Genomic DNA, 13,382 nt, shown 5'->3' with positions numbered 1-13,382 from the left:
TAACATCTTTTATTTATTTCCCACGCCCACTCCCTCCTACTGAGCCCATTTCTCATTTATGTTGCGGCAGGTCAGCGCAGGTCGCTACATCAGCCCTCAAAACAAAACGAAAAACCAATTTCGGTTCAAGCGGCCAAAAATTGTAAAACCTACACAAACACTGTATGTGAGAAAACATGCAACACACATATTTACGTAACCTGAAATCTCATGAAAAAATCGGTTTCGGCAGCTAAAAATTATTCTGTGCTACAATCATATATTTTTGAGTGTTAGTCGGCTTGCTGTCAGTCGACTCGTGTGACGTCATTAGCCGAACGCGATCGATCCCAGAACTGAACGCCGTCGGTCCCAGAGCCGAAGACCTGGGACCGTACGCTGAAATCTCAGCTGGCGCACTTTCGTTGTATGAACTGGTGGTGGCTTATAACACCAAGAAGAGCCCACTAATTTCTATCGATACTATCTATAGTGTGCCGATAGTTTTCTATTACCATGTTCCTGCAGTCGGTCTCAGTCTACGTGAGGTTCGCTCGTAATATAACAAAAAATTGTAGACGTATTACTATGGATATGAATAAAGTATATATTCGCAATGTTGAATTTACTGATGAAATAAATATTGTATTTCGGTATGTTAACCATGAACTTAACGTGGATCGAGATTTTAACTTCTGTCGAAAAAAAGATGAGCCTGTTTTTAAACTCCTTGTCCGCATTCGAAACAATGTCGAAAAAGAGATTGACAAATGTTTAAATAAAACCAGTAAACGGCGCTCATCTTCTGAAAAAAAGACAAGAGCCCTACCTCAGGTAAATTAAAAAAAAAGAAATCCTGCCACGTTCTGTGATGCTATATCATTGCAGAATTGCTTGTCTAAGTTTTTGCAAACATATAATTATGTAAATATTAAATTTAGCTAATATAACTTTTTTTGAATTTAACTATGAAAAACCCTGTGAAGATACAAATTGAAATGTATCGGGATGGATGTAATAGCAGCTATAATCAGATGACGCTGGCTGAACTCCTACAAAATAATTTTTCTGGTGTAAAACTGCGAGTGATAGATCAAATATTTTCTATAGTGTTAAACCAACCGTGGGTAGATTTCCTGCAACTCCCGAAGTGCATATTAGCAGGCTTCCTGATTTACCCAAATAAATTTCATATTCAGTTTGCTGTTCGTGAGCATTGCTACGGTATGTGGCTCAAATCAAGACAGGTACAAAATCTAAGATATTCTCTTCTGTTATTTTTCTATCGACTTAAATCACATTACAGCGAGAAGCCATAACGGCGAATTGGGAGAAATGTGGCGAAGGTCTGACTTATCAAGTAGCACAAAAAGACGTTGGATACTATATAAAGTTTGCTGTTACTCCTCGCAATAAAGAAGGAATAAGTGGACCTATTGCAGAAGAAATCTCAAAATGTGTGGTACAGGCCGTGCCAGATGTATTTCCTTTTCAGATTCGACAGCAACACACAGTAAAGTTACTAAGTGAGCCTAGCCATATTCGGGTGGTAACCTATAATATATTGGCTGACTTGTATGCGGACAGTGAATACTCTCGTCAAACCCTATTTCCCTATTGTTCACCACAATCACTGCTGATTGACTATAGAAAACAGCTATTAATAAAAGAACTCATAGGGTACAATACTGATTTAATTTGTCTTCAAGAAGTAGACCAAAAGATTTTCGACGTCGATTTGAAAAATGTACTGGAAATGCCACCACACAATTTTTATGGAATGATGGCACCAAAAGGAATATGCACTGAAGGTGTTTCCGTTTTCTTTCGTAGGTCGCGTTTTGATTTGTTGGGGTCTCATGTGCTGCATTTAGGCAAAAGCATACCTTCTTTGTCTATCTTCGAACCTCTTTGGAACAAAATTAAAACCAATAAGCAATTAGCTGCACGCATTTGTAATCGATCAACAACACTACAGGTACATTTGAATACTTCGTAAAATTATAAGAGAAAATTAATAATCATTATAATTGCAGATATGTTTGCTTAAAGTTAAGGAAACAGATAAGTACGTGCTGGTGGCTAACACACATTTATATTTCCACCCGGACGCAGACCACATCAGGTTGTTGCAAATCGGGTTTGCTCTGACTTACATAGAGCACATACATAAGCAGTCTATGATGGAACATAATATCACTAACCCACAAAATATTGGACTGATATTTTGCGGTGACTTTAATAGTGTTCCTGAATGCGGAATCTACAAATTAATGACCGAGCAGTTCGTGGATAAAAATTTAAATGATTGGTGCAGCAGTAGGTTAACGAAATTGTATATAAAAAACTGATAACTATTAATCAAAAATTAATCTTTTTCAGATATTGATGAAGCCGTTTTTGATGTGGAGCTTGCGCAGCCTTTTAAAATGTTTTCAGCCTGCGGTACACCTAAGTATACAAACTACACGACTCTCTTTTCTGGATGTTTGGATTATATATTTTGCCAACAGGATTGCTTTGAACTACTACAATGTGTACCTTTGCCAACGCAAGAACAACTAACCGCTCATACTGCTATACCATCTATCTGTTTCCCATCAGATCACATTGCTCTTGTAGCCGATTTGAAGTTTAAGCCGGACTAAAAAAATTCGTAATTTTAATAAAAGTGTATGTTCAGAATCTGAGAATGGCAATCCCCGGGGTTTTTTGTATCGAATGATTGATTTTTCTATAATGCAGTGGTTTTTCAGCACAAGCGTGAGTTGGGTGTTGGTAATTATTTGGCTTCATACGTGTGTGGGATTTCCCGTCAGATTTGGCTTTTTTTTTTAGAGAATTTTGGATTTTTAAGAAATGTGTTTTGCTTTTTTTAATCTTTCCACAGATTACATTAAAAGTGTGAAAAAGTTGCAGGCTCATTATTATCGAATACAATCCAATAACACATTAAACTATCTAACAGAAATACGAGAAAAATAGTTCAATCTCGGCTAATGGTTTATTTTTAACTGTTATTAACCTAGAAATTTTTGCCCCGTGCGAATATGGTTTTAGTTAAATTAAAAAAAAACGAGAAGGTATGAGTCGTCTCTGGGGACACGACTCTACTTATACCCGTACTCAGTCAGTATATACATTTTTGAGCTTATGATTTTATAGAATTTTAGAAAAAAAAAAAATTTTACATTTTACATTTTTTTGCTACATCTGCTATCTACATCTACATATACAATGTCTATTCTACATCTAACATGTAGATTGTACATGTTCCATTCATATTCTACATCTCCTCCGCTAGGGGTTGCTCGCGCACTGAACGCGGCAGAGCGTGCGAGCGAGAAGGAAAATGAGTTGCGTTGTTGTGGGCAGGAGGGGGCAGGGGAAGCAACAGAAAATTTCTTCATTCTGGCTATAATTATGATCCGATCTGATTGAGATTTGGCAGTCTGGTAGATATGGGCATTCTCTACGATACTGCGTTAGTTTTATCGTATCTTTAAAATTGTGTCTGCCACAGATTTTCGTCCTTTGTGTGGGCGGAAGGGGGCGGGGCTAAATTTGGAAATACACTTGTAGCAGTGTGATATCACATGAGTCTGGAAACCAAATTTGGTTGCCCTAACTCTTATAGTCTCTGAGATCTAGGCGCTCAACAAGACGGACAGACAGATAGACGGACAGACAGACAGACGGACAGACAGACATGGCTATATCGACACGGCTATTGATGCTGATCAAGAATATATATACTTTATGGGGTCGGAAACGTTTCCTTCTCTGCGTTACACACATCCACTTTTACCACAAATCTAATATACCCCTTAACTCTTTTTTGAGTACGGGTATAAAAAACTACGGATCATACTTGCGTAAAACAATAACCATTCTAAAGACACATCAATGCGTAGCATTAAGCGAAATTTGCATTAATATATTGCCCCAACTTTCTTTGAAATCTGAGTTTGAATGATCGCCGCGAAAACTAATTCCATATTTGTCCCCTGCAAATGGTTTGGTTTTTTGCAAAAATCTCGAATACAAATAGTTGCTCAAAATACGGTAAGTAAAAAGATGTCCCGTTCGGCTTCAGGGAAATGGCCATATATGGGCTAAACCGAACATTTTTAAACCAAAAGCTGAAATTTAGCGATGCACAAAATCCATAAAATCACAAAAATTTTTAATAGAATACATATTCAAGCTTAAAAATATATTAGCAATATGGTTAAACGGTGGTTTGTTTGTTCTAGGCCGAGGAAAACCCACACGTAACTCTTGCTTTAATTTATTCGTATAAAAATAGGGTATCTTCCATGGTCAAAAAAGTTTGCAAAACAATCGTTTCAGTATTTAGCGCTTGGCCAACCTTAAAATTTTTTTCATTGTCTCCTATTTAAGATTAAACTCATATAAGTTATCTAATATATATAAAAACTTTGAAATAAAAATGGGTACACTGTGTGTCCGTAACGGAAAATAGAGTTTTTTTTTAATTTGACAGAATGAACTTTAATCTGATGAAAAAAATACCTTTTTTGCCCTTTTTTTTAAATTCGAATGGCAATGTGTGTAACGTCCGTATAATTAGGAGATTATATTAGATTTCACGTGTTAAATCTGAAACTGGGCAACGAACAACTTCACCTTAAAGTAACAAAAAGTGTGTAACGTCCGTAATAGACAAAAATTACGATTTTTTTGAACGGGACTACTTGTCCTTCTTTTCTATGTTTGATATGGTCATATATTAATTTGTTGTATATGAACTTTTGTTATTTATTATGAAAAATTTGCTGAAAACGTGCAAAGCATATAAGCCTCAAAGCCTCACTTTGACTTTTCCTTAGGTAATACAAAAAATGCAAATATATTTGTTCTTACTCAGTAAAACAAGACAAACCATAATAACCCATTTTTGTAATAAAAAAAATTCTTGAAAACAAAATATTTCTTAAAACAAACGAGAAGGAACGTGTGAGTCGCTTCTGGGGACGCGACTCTACTTATACCCGTACTCAGTCAGTATATACATTTTTGAGCTTATGATTTTTAAGAATTTTAGAAAAAAAAAAAAATTTTACATTTTAAATTTTTTTGCTACATATGATATCTACATCTCATATACAATGTATATTCTACATCTAACATGTAGATTTTACATGTTCCAATTAGATTCTACATCTCCTCCGCTAGGGGTTGCTCGCGCACTGAACGCGGCAGAGTGTGCGAGCGAGAAAGAGAATCAGTAGCGTCAGCAGCGCTGGAGTAGGAGAGGGAAGCAACTGAAAATTAATTTCTTCATTCTGGCTATAATTATGATCCGATCTGATTCGGATTCGGCAATCTGGTAGATATGGGCATTTTTTACGATACTGCGTTTTTAGTTTTATCGTATCTTTAAAAATGTGCCTGCCACAGATTTTCGTCCTTTGTGTGGGCGGAAGGGGGCGGGGCGAAATTTTGAAATACACTTGTAGCAGTGTGATATCACATGAGTCTGGAAACCAAATTTGGTTTCTCTAGCGCTTATAGTCTCTGAAATCCAGGCGCTCATCAAGACGGACGGACGGACAGACGGACAGACGGACGGACAGACGGACATGGCTATATAGACTCGGCTATTGATGCTGATCAAGAATATATATACTTTATGGGGTCGGAAACGTTTCCTTCTCTGCGTTGCACACATCCACTTTTACCACAAATCTAATATACCCCTTAACTCTTTTTTGAGTACGGGTATAAAAAAAAAATTTTACATTTTACATTTTTTTGCTACATCTGCTATCTACATCTACATATACAATGTCTATTCTACATCTAAGATGTAGATTGTACATGTTCCATTCAGATTCTACATCTCCTCCGCTAGGGGTTGCTCGCACACTGAACGCGGCAGAGTGTGCGAGCGAGAAAGAGAATCAGTAGCGTCAGCAGCGCTGGAGAAGGAGAGGGAACCAACAGAAAATTAATTTCTTCATTCTGGCTATAATTATAATCCGATCTAGTTCAGATTCGGCAGTCTGGTAGATATGGGCATTTTTTACGATACTGCGTTTTTAGTTTTATCGTATCTTTAAAAATGTGCCTGCCACAGATTTTCGTCCTTTGTGTGGGCGGAAGGGGGCGGGGCTAAATTTTGAAATACACTTGTAGCAGTGTGATATCACATGAGTCTGGAAACCAAATTTGGTTTCTCTAGCTCTTATAGTCTCTGAGATCCAGGCGCTCATCAAGACGGTCGGACGGACAGACGGACAGTCGGACAGACGGACAGACGGACGGACAGACGGACATGGCTATATAGACTCGGCTATTGATCCTGATCAAGAATATATATACTTTATGGGGTCGGAAACGTTTCCTTCTCTGCGTTGCACACATCCACTTTTACCACAAATCTAATATACCCCTTAACTCTTTTTTGAGTACGGGTATAAAAATTAATAAATTTATTTCATATTCAATTTTACAAAAAGTAGCTCCTGCAAGGACTCTGAAGATAAGTTGCACCTCAGATCTAATAAAACCAATCTGAGGACAGAAAAATCTCTTTCGACACTGACGTGCGTTGCAGGAGCAGAATGCACAACTTTGGCCAGTTGATATAAATTAGGATATTGGAATTTTTTCTGTTTTTTGAAGACACCCCCCAGTTCTGATCTTTGTTATTTAATAAAATTATAGAATTTTTTTGAAATTTGTATACCCGTACTCAAAAAAGAGTTGGGTATATTAGATTTGTGGTAAAAGTGGATGTGTGTAACGCAGAGAAGGAAACGTTTCCGACCCCATAAAGTATATATATTCTTGATCAGCATCAATAGCCGAGTCGATGTAGCCATGTCTGTCTGTCCGTCTGTCTGTCTGTCCGTCTATCTGTCTGTCCGTCTTGTTGAGCGCCTAGATCTCAGACTATAAGAGTTAGGGCAACCAAATTTGGTTTCCAGAATCATGTGATATCACACTGCTACGTGTATTTCCAACGCCTGCCCTTCTGCCCACACGGACGAAAATCTGTGGCAGACACAATTTAAAGATACGATAAAACTAACGCAGTATCGTAGAGAATGCCCATATCTACCAGACTGCCAAATCTGAATCAGATCGGATCATAATTATAGCCAGACTGAAGAAATTTTCTGTTGCTTCCCCTGCCCCCTCCTGCCCACAACAACGCAACTCATTTTCCTTCTCGCTCGCACACTCTGCCGCGTTCAGTGCGCGAGCAACCCCTAGCGGAGGAGATGTAGAATCTAAATGGTACATGTATAATCTACATGTTAGATGTAGAATATACATAATACATGTAGATGTAGATAACAGATGTAGCAAAAACGAGAAGGAACGTGTGAGTCGTTTCTGGGGACACGACTCTACTTATACCCGTACTCAGTCAGTATATACATTATTGAGCTTATGATTTTTTAGAATATTAGAAAAAAAAAAATTTTACATATTACATTTTTTTTGCTACATCTGCTATCTACATCTACATATACAATGTCTATTCTACATCTAACATATAGATTGTACATGTTCCATTCATATTCTACATCTCCTCCGCTAGGGGTTGCTCGCGCACTGAACGCGGCAGAGTGTGCGAGCGAGAAGGAAAATGAGTTGCGTTGTTGTGGTCGGGAGGGGGAGGGGAAGCAACTGAAAATTAATTTCTTCATTCTGGCTATAATTATGATCCGATCTGATTCAAATTTGGCAGTCTGGTAGATATGGACATTCTCTACGATACTGCGTTTTTAGTTTTATCGTATCTTTAAAAATGTGGCTGCTACAGATTTTCGTCTTTTGTGGGGGCGGAAGGGGGCGGGGCGAAATTTTGAAATACACTTGTAGCAGTGGGATATCACATGAGTCTGGAAACCAAATTTGGTTGCCCTAGCTCTTATAGTCTCTGAGATCTAGGCGCTCAACAAGACAGACAGACGGACAGACAGACATGGCTATATCGACTCGGCTATTGATGCTGATGAAGAATATATATACTTTATGGGGTCGGAAACGTTTCCTTCTCTGCGTTACACACATCCACTTTTACCACAAATCTAATATACCCCTTAACTCTTTTTTGAGTACGGGTATAAAAATGTAAATACTGACTGAGTACGGGTATATGTAGAGTCGCGTCTTTAGAAGCGACTCACACGTTCCTTCTCGTTAGTTTTATGTTTAGGGGTTGCTACCACGAAAGGAAAATACACTTTTTTTAGTTAAAAATACATTACAAAAATTTAATTCGTCGGTTTTTTCAAATAATATTGAAACTTAGAAACTAGTTCATATTGATAATAAGGTATTTTTATTATTTTTTTTAATTGCTGTTAAAAAATTAACGATTGGTGAAAATCAAGAAGTTTAGCTGAGGTTGATATATTTATATAACTAGTTCGCAAAAACTTGTGCAGGTCTTTTACTACCAATAACTGATTAATGACGATATGAATGGTATAATATATATGCAATAGATTTCACCATTTATCCAACTCATTCAGCAAACATTTTTTTTTTAATTTTCTTGATTACAATTTTTGTCAAAATCGGTAGCAACCTCTAAAAAAAAAATAAAAAAATAAATAAAAACATGTAAATTACTATTTAATCCAATATAACAAAAATAGGGGGTGTCCCGTTTCATTTTCGAAAAAAAAATTTTTTGTCCCAGCCTAATGTAGATAAGTCAATAGCGAAAATCGAAACCACGTCAAACATTTTTATACCCGTACTCAAAAAGATTTAAGGGGTATACTGTATTTGTGGGACGTCTGTCCGTCTTGATGAGCGCCTAGATCTCACAGACTAAAGATCTAGAGCAACCAAGTGTTTTTTCCAGACTCATGTGATATCACACTGCTACAGGTGTATTTCAAAATTTCGCCCGCCCCCTTCCGCCTCCACGCAGGCAGGCACAATTATAAAGATACGATAAATCATAACCTCAAAAATGTATATACAGACTGAGTACGAGTCCCCACAAGCGACTCACACCACTAACCATGCAGTATATAGATGTGCCAGTTCATACAACGAAAAGGGCGCATCTGAGTTTTCTGTCCCAGGTCCCCGGGTCTTCGGCTATTGGACCTGTGACGTTCGGGTAGCGGACCTGAGACGTTCGGCATTTTTTCGACATTTTCGATTCATGACGAGATGCGAAAGCAAGCCGAGAATTGCAAATGTATGTGTACACAGGCACGACAAAATATTTATCAATTCTTATTTTCCGAAACCGTTCTGAGTTTGTTTTGAGTTTCGTTTCCAGGCTACGTAAATGTGTGTGTGCCATATATTCACACATACTATGCTTGTGTGTGGGCTCTACAATTTTTTTCCGCTTGAACTGAATTTCGGTTTTTCGTTTTGTTTTGAGGGCTGATGTAGCGACCTGACCTGTTGCAACATAAATGAGGTTTGGGCAGAGTGGGTGGGGGTGGGAAATAAATACAATATATCCACCCTCAACCGGGCCCTGTGCAACCATCAATCTGGGGTCCTCCATTTTTTCACGCCAGCTCCTTCTTTTTTCATTTGAAATAAAAACTTATAAATTTAATGTTTGTTTAATTAATTTGTATGTTTATCAGTGGCTATTATATTTATTATCCATTATTTGGAGTTTTGTTTCTTCAACAAATTTTTCTCTTAGCCCTAGGGGGGACTCGGCCACTGCTAATCCGGCCCTGGACCTATTCCCGTCGTCCGACTTCATATTTTGTTGGCGTATTCTGTCGCTCGACTCGACGCGGGCCGAGGCATTTACGAAGCCGAAAGCAGAGGCAAAGGCTAGCCTAAAGGAGAATGGAAGAAATACCCCACGCTCCCGACGCAACATCAGCTATCAAAGCAAAACCGAAATTCAGTTTAAGCGGAAAAAAATTGTTTCGGAAAATAAGAATTGATAAATATTTTGTCGGGCCTGTGTACACACATACATTTGCAATTTTCGTCTTGCTTTCGCATCTCGTCATGAATCGAACATGTCGAAAAAATGCCGAACGTCTCAGGTCCGCTACCCGAACGTCACAGGTCCAACAGCCGAAGACCTGGGGACCTGGGACAGAAAACTCAGCTGCGACACGTTCGGTGTATAAACTGGCACAGCTATATACTGTATGGCTAGTGCTCACACGTTCCTTCTCGATTTTTTCCAGTTTCGATGGTTCTTAATCACGATACCTATTGATAGTTTCGAAAATTTTTACTTATTCGGTCGTTGAAACGGGGAGAGTAGCGTAAAGGTTTGTAATATTAAACAAAATCTTTGTTTACTTGCTCATTAACATTTTTGAGTAGAATAAAGTTATTAGAAAATAACTTAATGAAATATTTAACAGACCAATTTTGGCTGCCATTGTAATGGAAAATAATACCGCAATTTTTTGTGTAACGTATTAGTCCCAGATTATTAAAAGTTTTTTATGTAAAATATATTGAAAAAAAAACTTACTGTTCTTTAATCATTTTTAGACTTATTTTTAAACAAAACATTAAATTAGCAATATATTATTTTCTATCTCTGTTCGAACTTCTAAACTAACATACTTCTAATGTTTAGCTAAAAATAAAGAAGGCTCAAAAGAATCAAAATTCGAAATAGAAATCTACTGAAACTATTTTTCAACATCCCACGGGATAGGTTGTATTGATGGAATTGGCGCAATTGCCAAAATGATTGTGAGGTAGCATATTTTGTCTCTTGAATGTATAGTGAAAAGTGCTTCCGACTTTGTATCTGTGTTTAATAGTTCAGAATCAAAAATTACCATCAAAGATGTTACTGATTGTGATTTTTATACCCGTACTCAAAAAAGAGTTAAGGGGTATATTAGATTTGTGGTAAAAGTGGATGTGTGCAACGAAGAGAAGGAAACGTTTCCGACCCCATAAAGTATATATATTCTTGATCAGCATCAATAGCCGTGTCGATAGAGCCATGTCCGTCTGTCCGTCTGTCTGTCCGTCCGTCCGTCTGTCCGTCTGTCCGTCTTGATGAGCGCCTAGATCTGAGAGACTATAAGAGCTAGAGAAACCAAATTTGCTTTCCAGACTCATGTGATATCACACTGCTACAAGTGTATTTCAAAATTTCGCCCCGCCCCCTTCCGCCCCCAAAAAGGACGAAAATCTGTGGCAGGCACATTTTTAAAGATACGATGAACTAGATCGGAATATAATTATAGCCAGAATGAAGAAATTAATTTTCTGTTGGTTCCCTCTCCTTCTCCAGCGCTGCTGACGCTACTGATTCTCTTTCTCGCTCGCACACTCTGCCGCGTTCAGTGCAACCCCTAGCGGAGATGTAGAATCTAAATGTACATGTAGTACAATCTACATGTTAGATGTGGAATATACATTGTAGATGTAGATGTAGATAACAGATGTAGCAAAAAAATGTAATATGTAAAATATGCACATAAAATCCGAATTCAGGTTTAAAATTTTGAATGCAAATACAATAAATATTAAAAATACAGAGTTTCATGTGTTTTGGCGATCATAGTCAAGCGCAGCCACACGCACAAGAGGAATACGAGCTCATATCTTTCGGTGCAGCATTTACGAAAACATGCTTATTTTGTTTTTGAACTCACTTGCCGAGTATGGCTGGCCACCTCCTTTAGTACGAACATAGAGTGCAGTGGGGGTAAGCGGTTCGCTTTTTTTTTTTTTTTTTGGAGGCTTTAGAATATTGTCGACAACAAATTATGGGGGTATTTCGAAAGTGCTCGTTTTTCTAGTTTTGAAAAATGGTGGGGTGAAGAGGTTCACCTAAAGAACCTTTCGTTTTCATGTATACACATCAACATAAATCGGTTTAATAGCCTCGGGCAGGCCCTAAGTCAGCAAAATTCTTTTATTTACGGCACAAAAGTTAATTAGAAAATATAAAGCAAAATTAGTGAATAAACTAGGGATAATTTTTCAAAACGTTGGTGTGTGTGTTGGTATACGGTACAAAAACCATTTACAATTTTGTCGTCGCAACTATAACTTGAACCAGTTGGACTGCGGAGAGGGTTTCCTACGGTGAGCAAATGATGGTCTGAAGACACAGCGACAGCCTCTGATGATTGCAATTGTAGAGTAGCCGACTGATCAGTGAGTGCTGAGTCTAGGAAGAAAAGGTTAAAATGGAATTGGAATTAATATTGAATTAATTTGGATTTAATATGATATTGTGTTATTGGGCAATTGTGATAGTCAGAAATTGCACCAGTATTTTTTCCCTCTGATCGCATCGTTGGCAGAAATCGCTGAAGAAGCGGTTATTGTTGACTCCGCTACAATGCTTTGTCGTTTGTTATGATGTCTCCCGTTACATGGGTCGATCTGATTTATTCGATAAGTGTATATTATCTAATATTAATTAATGCATAAATATACGATTGAACATTCTCCCGGCCGTTGAACTTGTGTTCAACCATCACCTCAGTCGACTGAAAAGAGGGATCGGAGGTCATGATCCGCGTGGCTCTGCTTGGTTGATTGCACTAGTCAACACGATTTTTCCTCAAGGAACAAAACGAACTTTTTCTTAAAGATTTGGGGCTTAGAAATGGTTTGATGATATTTTTTTTTCTATGGCAGAACTTTTTTTTGTGGAATTTTTGAAAACTGGTATTTTTGTTTAAGCTTTTTTCAGAGGTAGCGCTTGTTTTTTTCACATAGCTCTAGTATCTTACGTCTGGTTGTAAAGAACTTTGCTATTTTGACAAGATAATTAAAACAGCTAGAAGTTAAGCCCAAACACTTTGTGATTACAGCTTACCGTCTGGGAAATATAAAGCATTGAAATGCAAAAATGATGATTTTTGTGCGGTATTTTTTACGAAATTTTGACTTTAAAAACTCAGGAAAAGTCGAAAAAAGTGCAAAAATGATGATTTTTGTGCGGTATTTTTTACGAAATTTTGACTTTAAAAATCAGAAAAGTCGAAAAAAAATTATATTCTGTGTCTTCTATTTTTTGTGTATTAGTGCATTAATTTGGCGTCGTTCAAGGTATCGCTTATTAAAATCTATCGAGAGACTTTGGAGCTAAAATTCGTTAACTAAACCTAAAATATTGAGAAAATGAACAAAAAATACCTTTTGGAAGGTTGCGAGCTCAACTGCCCATTGGGAATTGGGATCGCGATCAGGTACCAAATGTACAACCCTTTTTCGTTTGCTTTGTTCCCAATTGGCAGTTGGGCCCGAAACCATCGAAAAGGTATTTTTTGTTAATTTTTTTCATTTTTTAGGTTTGGTTAACGAATTTTAGCTCCAAAGTCTCTCCATAGATTTTTATGAGCGATACCTTAAACGACGCCAAATAAATACACCTATACACAAAAAAATAGAACACATAGAATATAATTTTTTTTCGACTTTTCCTGAGT

The 13,382-nt window shown here is 37.4% G+C and overlaps 1 protein-coding gene across 3 annotated transcripts; it reads left to right on the top strand.

The window, feature by feature from the left end:
- The first annotated feature begins 499 nt into the window (after positions 1-499).
- LOC111080629 (2',5'-phosphodiesterase 12) lies at positions 500-2,664 on the top strand. Of its 3 annotated transcripts, XM_022376361.2 has the most exons (6): positions 500-813; positions 966-1,226; positions 1,286-1,957; positions 2,016-2,298; positions 2,362-2,434; positions 2,493-2,664. In XM_022376361.2, the coding sequence occupies exons 1-6, from the start codon at positions 568-570 to the stop codon at positions 2,542-2,544; spliced, it is 1,587 nt and encodes a 528-aa protein (XP_022232053.1). In that variant the 5' UTR covers positions 500-567; the 3' UTR covers positions 2,545-2,664. The 3 variants fall into 3 exon arrangements, with proteins under 3 accessions (XP_022232053.1, XP_022232052.1, XP_022232055.1); XM_022376360.2 differs by having other exon boundaries at positions 2,362-2,664; XM_022376363.2 differs by lacking the exon at positions 966-1,226 and having other exon boundaries at positions 500-632; positions 1,813-1,957; positions 2,362-2,664.
- The last annotated feature ends 10,718 nt before the right edge of the window (positions 2,665-13,382 follow it).

The sequence above is a fragment of the Drosophila obscura genome, unplaced genomic scaffold (genome assembly GCF_018151105.1).
Source record: "Drosophila obscura isolate BZ-5 IFL unplaced genomic scaffold, ASM1815110v1 contig_87, whole genome shotgun sequence".
NCBI lineage: Eukaryota > Metazoa > Arthropoda > Insecta > Diptera > Drosophilidae > Drosophila > Drosophila obscura.
Note: the sequence above shows the minus strand (reverse complement) of the source record. Positions and strands in the feature narration are given on the sequence as shown.